The 10,457-nt window shown below is 39.6% G+C and overlaps 1 protein-coding gene across 1 annotated transcript in view; it reads right to left on the bottom strand.

The window, feature by feature from the left end:
• The window catches only part of DNAH7 (dynein, axonemal, heavy chain 7), a 324,797-nt gene that overhangs the window by 58,011 nt on the left and 256,329 nt on the right, over positions 1-10,457 (bottom strand). Inside the window, exons 55-56 of the mRNA XM_006862048.1 lie at positions 3,727-3,903; positions 2,114-2,275 (exon numbers count right to left, since the gene is read on the bottom strand). Of these exons, the coding sequence (XP_006862110.1) occupies positions 2,114-2,275; positions 3,727-3,903 (339 nt within the window). The remainder of the gene's footprint in view (positions 1-2,113; positions 2,276-3,726; positions 3,904-10,457) is intronic.

Raw genomic sequence — 10,457 nt, 5'->3', positions numbered from 1 at the left:
GTGTGTCTGACCCAAGCCATGGTATTTCAAATAACCTCATATGCATGTGAAAGCTGGACAGTGAATAAGGAAGACCACTGAAGAATTGATGCCTTTGAGTTTTGGAAGAGAATATTGAAAGTGCCACGGGCAAAGAACCAATAGATCCATTTTGGAAGAAGTGCAGCCATAGTGCTCCTTAGAGGCCATGATAGCCAAACTTCATCTCTCATACTTCGGACATGTTGTCAGGAGGGACCAGTTGCTGCAGAAGGATATCATGTTTGGTAAGGTGGAGGGTCAGAGAAAAAGAGCAAGACCCCCAACGAGATGGATTGGCCAAGTGGCAGCATCGATGGACTCAAGTGTGGCACCAGTACTGAGGTTGGCCCACGATCAGGCAGTGTTTCATTCTGCTCTGAATAAAGTCTCTGTGGGTCGGTACTGACTCGATAGCACCTAACAACATAGGTGCTTATGTTTTTCAATAGGAGTAATGGATGAAGGCACCATCCTCTCCCACTGCACTATTAGCTGCCCAGTGACATAAGTAACATGACTCCTGGGACTTTGAGCCAGGTTCTTCATCCATGAGAGGTAGCTCCTCCCTTTTATATGACACCAGCATGGGGATATGTGAAATGGTTCAACAGGTCATGGGAGATGGTCTGGAGTCAAAGGAACCATTAAGAAATAGATAGAAATATGTAACCTATGAGGCCTGAAGGATAAGCAGATGTAAGGAAAGCAAATAATACAGCTACAAATAGCATTTACTGTTGTTGTTAAGTACCATAGAGTCGGTTAGACTCATAGTGACCCTGCACGAGGTTTCTAAGTCTGTAAATCTTTATGGGAGCAGAATGCCTTATCTTTCTCTCATGGAAATGCTGGTAGTTTCTAATTGCTGATCTTGAGTTTGGCAGCCTGACTCATGACCACTACGCTACCAGAGCTCCTTAGCATTTACTAAGGTGGCCTATACTCTTGAGAAAGAGTGTCGTGCCATGGAAAGTGAAAGGTGTTCAAATGACGAGAGCATACAAGTCACAATGGAAAGTGGTCAGAGATGAAACTTGAAAGGTATGGTCATAAATGGCAGTATTGTGAGCCATGTTAGGGTTTAAACTTTATCTTTCCGTCATGGAAAGCTTTTAAGCAGTGAAGCAATATCTAGTCACTAAATCAATAAGTATTTATTGATTGCTTCCTAGGGGTCAGAGATAATTCAAAGTGATGGAGATAAAGCAGAGAATAAAATGGAAAATCACTGACTTTATGATGCTTATACTCCAGTGGGAGATTGATGTCAAGTGGCAGAAAGAAGAATAAAATCTCCTTAAAGTTTCCGTTGGAAGGCAGCCAAGTTACGTCATTACGCTGGTTATTTAGTAGACTGAGGAACTCTGAGATATGAGTGAGGAGGGGGCTAGTGTATAGAGTATAACAAGGTCTAGCAATGTAAACAATATTGTATATTAAGTACCCAATAAAAAGTGTGGTGGTGGCCTTAGAAATATCAGTAGTAATATCATAAAATGTAATTTTGATTAAAAGGGGAAAAACTGAATTGACACCACCCCTATCACCCATGTTTATTTTCTGCTTAGTCAGTTGAGCTGCGTGGGGTTTCTGCCAAAATAGGGAAGTACTGTGAACTACAACAAGGAGGGCAGGAGGATTGTCCATCAGGCTTGAGATGGCTGCATTGTGGAGAGTAACTTCTAAGTGGGTGAGAGGCGATTAAAACAAAAATTCCATTCTGAAGTCTCTTGGTTTAGAGCAGACACATGAATTTTACCCTGAACAACCTCCTTTGTCTCTTTTGGTCCATTGCTGTAAAAATTAAGTTGGTTTATGTCTACCCTGTGGTTTACTCTTACTTTTAAGACCTGCTCTTCTGGATTAGGAGTATTTCCCTATCACTGGATAAATCCATAAATTTATTAAGAGATAATCTGGCAACGTGCACTTGATTCTTGCAGATAGAATTCCTAAAATGAGCCCATCTCACCTGCAATCTACCCATGTTATTATTCTGCAGTTCTCCAAATTAGAGGGCAGGAGTGGAGTTATTTGGATGGTAGTTACATTTGGGGAATACAATCTCAGGAAAATAAACTTGATACTTTACCTCACAAACTTTCTCAAGGGTTGGCATCCAAGAGGTGGCAAGGTGGCAATTCTGAAGAACAACCCATGTTCCTTCCTTGATAGCTTTTTCTAACATCTTCATTGCTATGGGCCCTTGGCCTTGACCAAGAGATAGAGAGCTAAGTTTTGATCCTCCATATCCCTGTGTAGAAAAATAGTAAAGATGTTATTAAAAATCATATTTGTAGAAAAGTCATTATTAGTATTACCTGAAATGACTTTAAATAAATTAAGATATAATCATATAGCAGCCCTCACAGATCTAACCCTGATGTTCCTGTTGTTGTTGCTAAATGCCGTAGAGTCGGTTCCAACCCATAGCGACCCTGGATAGGGTTTCCAAGGAGCAGCCGGTGAGCTTGAACTGCTGACCTTTCGGTTCAAACCGACTTTGCAGTCCAGCACATTAACCCACAGCACCATACCAGGACTCCAACCCTGATACACATCCCTAAAAACCTCTTACTTACCTAAGAATCCTATAAACACTTAGATAAAAAGCAAGTCAATTCATGTAGAAAACAATCATAACCGCAAATAGAAAACTCTAAACGAGGGATAGAAAAAAAGATTACAAATAATTTATACATGAGAAAGTAGCAAAAAGACTGCCTGTCATATAGCAACTCCTAAAATCTAAGCCAAAAAGGAAAGTATGAATAGACGCACAAACTGGTCTTGGTCAAATACAAATTGATGAAGAATATTTTACCCTATTAGCTGTGTGACCTCTGAGGAGCTACTTAACCTCTCTATGCATTACAGTCCTGATCTCTAAAATGGAGATAACACTGTTGACCTCACAAGAATATTAAAAATTAAAAGAGAAAATGAGTATAGCAAGGTCTAGCAATGTTAACAATACTGTATATTAAGTGTGCAATAAAAACTGTGGTGGGGACCTTAGAAACATCAATAGTAATATTGCAAAATGTTATTTTGATTAAAAGAGGGAATCAATTGACTTGACACCACCCCAATCACCCATGTTAGTTTCTTGTTCTAGATTGCACAAGAATCATTCAAGACAATTTATAGTTAATTCATTTGAATAATCTTAAGCCCCCAAATTTAAATATTAGAATATATTTTAACCTGATCTCTTGACTGTAATAGATACTTTTCCTGAGAAGTCAAGGAAGGTGCCTCTCTAGAGAAGAGACAGAAAAAGAGAAGGTTCTCCTTGGGATCACTGTCCAGACTGGAATTTATGAAGTCAGCCCAAGGTCACACACTGGTGCAAATAATGTCATGCAACCCATTCAGCCCCTCCAAAAAGTCAAAGAAAAGCAAATGTCCCTCCCCAATTTAAATTTCTGATTTTATAATTTGGATAAGAAGGCTGCTATGTAAGTATCATTTTCTTAGAAGTCTGTTAACATCTGGACCCCAAGCCTTTCAAGGGTTTAGTGTTAAATTTTTATCTTTTCATCAACCCTGATTGTTGTTGTTAAGTGTCAAGTTGGCTCGGATCCATAGTAATCCTACATAGGGGTTCCGAGGAGTGGCTGGTGGGTTTGAACAGCCAACCTTTCTGTTAGCAATCCAGTGCTTATATGAAATCGGATAACAACATCATCTATTTAAAGGTACCTGGTCATCAGCAAATTTTAGGAGAGCAGCCATGGGATCTGCACCAGGAGAGAGCACAAAGATCAATGGTGCACAGCAGTTACTATCTCCAAACGCCTTGGATAAATCAAAGGGAGGTGGCTCAATGAATATGCGTCCCAATTTGTTGATTATAAATTCTTGTATCATTGGAATAACCTAGAAAAGGATGACAATATATTTGGAAGAATTCGAGTTAATAATGAAATATATTAAACTTTTCTTCAAAAGTTCAGATACAGTGGGGTTTTGAAACAAGACTTTAGCTACATTAGCTTGTTGTTTTAGGTGCTGTTGAGTTAGTATCATAGTGATCTTATGGACAACAAAAGGAAACACTGCCCAGTCCTGCACCCTCACAATCATTGTTTCGCTTTAGCCCACTGTGCTGCCACTATGCCAATGCATCTTGTTAGCTGCCTTCCTCTGTTTTGCTGACCCTCCTCTTTTCCAAGCATGATGTCCTTCTCCAGGGACTGGCCCCTCCTGGTAATATGTCTGAAGTATGAGAGATGAAGTCTGGCCATTCTGGCATCTAAGGAGCATTCTGGCTGTACTTCTTCCAACACGGATTTTGTTTGTTTTTTGACAGTCCATGGTACTTTTAATATTCTGCTCCAACACAATAACTCAAATGTAGCAATTCTTCTACAATTTTCTTTCTTCATTATCCAACTTTTACATGCATATGTGGCTATTGAAAATACCATGGCTTGGGTGCACCTTAGTCCTCAAACTGACGTCTTTGCACTTGAACACTTTAAAAAAAGGTCTTGTGCAGCAGACTTGCATAATGCAATATGTTGTTTGATTTCTTGACAGCTGCTTCCATGAGTGTTGATGGTTGATCTGAGTAAAATGAAGTCTTTGACAACTTAGTTTAAGTATTTATTAACATTGGTAGAGAACCAAAGGTGGTACTTTTATATATAACACCTTTTAGATAGAAAATATTCTAAGTTATTTACATGACAGCTTTGTAGCTGGATATTGACACCAGAATTAAAAAGTGATTTTCTTTGTTTTGATGAGTATTCAAGATATAGTGGGTGAAGAAGAAACTTTAACTCTTTAGTTTTAAAACACTGATTGTGTTCCTCAAGTCAACAACTCAAGAATAGAGATGTTAGTGTAATTTATATAAAGTTCCCCACATCATCAAGAAGGAACTTACCCAGCTGGAGGAAAGGAATAAAATAGAAAGAAAAAAGCTCTGTGAAAAAGACGTAAGCCATACACCCAATAACAGATTAAATTCTATTGCATTGCTTTTCTGATCACATTCCTGAGCATTTTCTGGAAGTTTGTATAAGAATGAACAGAACTCTGTGGGTTGGGGCTAATTGGTATGGTCAGGCTTTGATGTGGGGGTGGAATAATTTCATTGCTCAGTACAACTGATGTACAGCCATGAGCATGCTGTTCCTTGTTTCTGATAAAAGATCTATGCCTGGCATCAGTGGATGATGACTCCAGATTTTCGTGACCCAGGTGAAACCCAAAATTGGGTTAAACAAACCAGTATCCCTGTATCTTCCTAACAAATCATGTTAAAATGCTCCCTCCTCAAGCATTCTTTGTGGCTGCTTGTTCCTTCATCATCCTTCTGGTTGTCTCATTAAGATGTTCAATAACACTTTGAAATGTGTTCAACATCAATTTGCTTTCTAAGCACAGAGTACTTGGATATGAGAACAGAAAAGCATAATAGCAAAAGGAAGCATGCATAGACGTAAGAAGGAAAAGCAGAAGAGAAAATGAGATGAGACATCGGTGCATTCTTCTTGTTTTGTATTAATTCTCCTGTTTCTTGTTCTTAGTTTTACTTGTGATATTCACTTTGAGACTTTCATAGGTGAATCCAGAGAAACTGATGAATCCTTCTTCAGAAAAATAAAATAGCTAAGTTGTATGCAGACTAAATGAACAAAATTGTTTAAATTTTCGTTATTCTTAATGAGGGAGTCAAAATATTTGTTTGATTTCAGTTAGTCATGGACATGGGAGCTATTTGATGTTGTCTCCTGTTTGACTTTCTAAGAATAATTACAGATGCACCTTGGGAAAGTAAGCTGAAAAGAGCTCCCATATTCAACTATTATAACATTTGGCCCCTCAACATGTCCCTAGGATTTCCTTGAACTGCTATCTACACTGAATTTTCTTCTTTGCTTACAAAACAATCAAGCTGAATTTTCAATCCCATGCTAAAGTAGTGAAATGCTAAATTAGCTGCTCCAAAACGACTATTTTAAACTAACATGCATATATGTCTGTCCATTTCATATACATTTGCTTTGATAGATATCTACATTCACTTTGATAAAAACAACTAGAAAAGCACATGAGAGCATCATTATGAATACACTGTCTCCTAAGGGTGAACTGCCAAATGAACTTTCTCCTCCTCTGAAATACAACAATGAGTCAAAACATATTGCTACTAAATTCTAGTTCATACATGCACAGGTTTATTCCAAACAAAACTTGTTTAAACATGTCTCTGTGATCAGTGGATGGGTGCAGACAAGTTTTCTCAGTAATACAATAGGACACTTGTCTTAGTTTCATTAGAGTGCCTTCAAGAAAAGACCAATTAAAACAGTGGCTTCAGAAGGGAGCTGCTGAGCCAGTTAAAGTTAAGACAGAGAGGACAGTTCAGGTTCGGGTGATTGTTTATGGACTCCTAAGGAGCCCTGGTAGCGTAGTGGTTACGACTCGGGCTGTGAACCGCAAGGTCAGCAGTTCGAAACTACCAGCTGCTCCGCGGGAGAAAGATGAGGCTTTCTACTCCCGTAAAGATTTACACCCTCGGAAACCCTGTACAGGGTCGCTATGAGTCGGTTCCGACTCCACGGCACATAACAACAACAACAACAAGGGACAATATTGTTTTTTTCTTAAAGTTTTTATTGTGATTTGAGTGGAAGTTTACAGGGCAGAGCCTCAATTTTACATTCAACAAATCATACACTACACTTTGTTTTGTTGCAATGATTATAATCCCCTCCATATTCCATCAGTTAACAGTATTTCAGTATTTCTCTCTCTATTCATTTTAGATCCTTTTTTAAAAAAAAAAACACTCAGGCATATATAATAATGTACACCACCAAAGGGCACATTCTGCAAGTCTGCCTCTGGGCTGCCAGCTCTCAGTCCCTCTCTTCCCATGAGTCTAGAGTCCTCAGCTGCTCCCTCTCTCCATGTCCCCATCTCAGCCTCCATCTCTGGTGTTGCTGCTTCTCTGGATAGGGTCCCACAGTCTGCTTGTTCTCTTCTCCCTTGATGGTCCTAGGGTTCTCTGTTTCTGGACTGTACTATTAACTACTCCCCCATTTTTGTTACAAAACTTCTACCTTTACAATTGTGATAGCCACAAATAGTCATAATAATTACTCACTATTGAATCATAAGAATCTTATCCCCATCTCTTTTTACAAGACCAATATAGACAAGATGAAAACTATTCAGTGAGGACTTATCTTTCCCCACACACTCTTCAACTAAACTTGTCAGCCAGTCACTCTGTGTCTTTATCACCCCCTCATTTTAGGTAGCCAATGTCTAAGTTGCAGGTCCCTATCTACCCTGTACACAGAGAGGATAGGATTGATACTTGATATGAAGACTCCTTTGTTCTCAGATGGTATATTGAGCTACTACATCCATGAGTATAGGTCAAGTTCATTCAAATTGTAGCATTTTAACCTCATTTCCTTTACCAAAAAATTGTGTGTTTTTTTAATCTTTCGTTGAACAGGAAAAAGTAAAAAGCATTCACTACCCTCTCTGCCCAGGAGGCAAGCTAAGATGTTAATCAGGTCACCAAATGGGACCAATCCCCCTGGCTTTTCCCCTGCTCTCTAATAGGTATGCAGCCTGGCCCCTCCCCGGACTCTGACCCTATACAGGTCCCTGTCGCCCTCCATTCAGGGCTCAGAGTCTGGAGAAATTAGCTCCTCTGAGCCAGCTGGCTTAATAAAATCTGAAACTCTGCTTCACCTCTCCGAGTGGCCTCGGTTTCTTTGACCACTAATCTAAAACTGCTGTTAACACTGCTAGTCAAGTTCTGATTATCAAGCCATCGAAGTTAGGTCAAATGGGTACTATCTGCAAGTTTGGATGTCCTCTCACTTCGTATCAGCTGGATGCTTCACTCTCAGCTCTAGCCCTCTGTAGCTAGGTCCTTGTCCATGGGCTCAGATATCCCCAGGTCTCACCACACTTTGGACCAACCAGCTCTTCCTCTTCTCTCTCTCATCTCCAGGTCAATGGGTATCTATGGAATGCTGTTGAACTCAGCCCACTTCGCCATTGCTGCCTTTCCCCCTCTTCCACTCATTAGTAGACCACTGTGTTTGCCAGCAAGCTTACATGCCTGCTCATGTGTTCCCTTTGAGTTTCAGTCTTGGAGGGGGGTGTGTCTTGAAGGGACTTGATTGCTTGCCTTTCTGGCTTCCTAGTGAACAACTTGCTTCTTCTTGTAGTAGCCAATCATACTGCCATTTTTGTTTGGGGTTTTTCCTGCTGACCTTTTTTTGAAGATGTATCTTCTGTTGGCTCTAGTTGTTCCAGGCCTAAGGGTTAATCTTGATGCATTTTCTCAAAGAACACAGGATGATCACAAACATTTATTAGAAGTTCTACCAGCCAACAATCCTGACTTTGCCCTTGCAGGGTTTTTTCTTTTGTTCCCAAACTCACAGAACATTTGTTTGATTTCAGGAACACAATTTGAGTCCCTCAAGAATGTGAAAACTACCATTTTGATGTGATATAAATCAGAGAGCAGAATTCTTCAGGGAAGTGTTAGAGAGATAGAAACACCACCTTCAGAAGTGTCTCTAGACCATCTATTTTCAAATAGCCTGGGATATGTTGATAAACCATAGATTTATATTTTGATATGGAGCTCTGGTAGCGTAGTGGTTACGAATCGGGCTGTGAACCACAAGGTCAGCAGTTCGAAACTACCAGCGGTTCCGCGGGAGAAAGATGAGGCGTTCTGCTCCCGTAAAGATTTACAGCCTCGGAAACCCTGAGCAGGGTCGCTATGAGTCGGAACCGACTCCATGGCACTTAACAACAACAACAATTCTTGTTTAGTAAAGCTTTCTATGATTTTGTAGCAATACTTTCAGACTCATGTGCTGTTCAGTGCTGTCGAGTTGGTTCTGATTCATAGCAACCTTGTATAGTGTTTCTGTGGAGCCTTGTGGTTAACAGTCCAGTGCTAATCTTAAAGAACCATCCTAGTACTCCATATTTAATACACAGAAATTTAATTCAAGCAATAAAGTAAATGCTGCTGTCCATTGCTGAATCTGAATTTCTTGCAAATTCAGAAATCTTTCACAGAACACATTGTGAGCTATGCCTTCATGCTTAATAAGACTTGAAAGCATACCAAGTTTTTAAGGGAACAAGGGATATTATTATTCCAGGAAGATGAGTAATGGAGAAGAACACACAGAATTTGTGAAGGCTCCCAGAATTCCTCTGCCTGGATACCTGCTCATATCCAAGCATGGAATTGTATGTACACACAGCATTGCCAATTGGGCTGTTATTTCACCAATGTGCAATTCCTCTGAGCAATTTACAGGTGATAAGTATCTGAAAAACTAGGTCTTCTCTGGAAAGTTACAAGCATTTCCAAACTTCAATTGTGAACAAATTTGCACAGAGTTTGTAAAGGAACTTCTCTGGCATGAATCATCTAGAAAGGAATGTCAATCCTGGTAAGCATATGTTTTTGTGAAGGTGTTAGGGTGGAGGGTTGAGAGTTAGTGATGTTTATCTTAGATTTGTAAATCCCTTCTCAATAATTTCTTAAATTAGATTTAAATTCTATTTTTAAATCACTTTTCAATATTCCTCTAGGTTCATTCAAATTTGGGAAAGGTAAGGACCAGAAACAGCACATATATAAGCTTCATGATGGCAGGAAATAGCATGATAGCTTGTGTGTGTCTGTGTGCGATAAATATCTATTGAACAAATGAATGGACAAGTAACTCTAATGCCCCCTTTTTGTGAGGGTTTCTAGATAAGCCATTTCATGTTTCAGACATTTTGAGTGAGCAAAGATGTCAAGCTCATTGCAGGAAACAAAATATCCTAGCTGCCTGTACCATACCTAGTCTTGCCTTTCTCCTTATTAATCTTTTCTCATGCTTACCTTTTCCCTACCAGATCAAAACCAAGAACAAACTAAATAACAAAGCTTTTCCCCATAGCCTTCTTCCTCTCAGGGATGACTTCTTCACAGATTTAGTTTTATAAAGACAATACAAGCCCATGGATTTATAGTGAATGATTTTACTTTTAGTAACTTTGAACCACAAATGGCCTCTGTGTGGGTGACTCAAGCTCATGTGGACCACTAGGTACATGCACACAAGGCTGATGTGATGAAGGGATCCTGACGAAAGAATCAAGTTAGTGATGCTCACCCTAATGAGTGACTACAAATTTCTGAGTTTCACGTTTCAATAATAAAAGCTGAATGAAACTTGCTTGTCCCCCCATCAGGGTTGAACTTTTTAACTCCTGGGGTAAAGCTGTTCTAGCTATTCAGTTTGTAAGAAAGTAGAATTGTGTTTGTTATTGCAAACCAGAGTGCAGAGTGCAGCCAGAGTGCTCCTTGGAGGCCAAGATGGCTAAATTTTGTCTCTCATACTTTGGACATATTGTCAGGAGGGAACAGT

This window comes from Chrysochloris asiatica, unplaced genomic scaffold (genome assembly GCF_000296735.1).
Source record: "Chrysochloris asiatica unplaced genomic scaffold, ChrAsi1.0 scaffold00045, whole genome shotgun sequence".
Taxonomy (NCBI): Eukaryota; Metazoa; Chordata; class Mammalia; order Afrosoricida; family Chrysochloridae; genus Chrysochloris; species Chrysochloris asiatica.
Note: the sequence above shows the minus strand (reverse complement) of the source record. Positions and strands in the feature narration are given on the sequence as shown.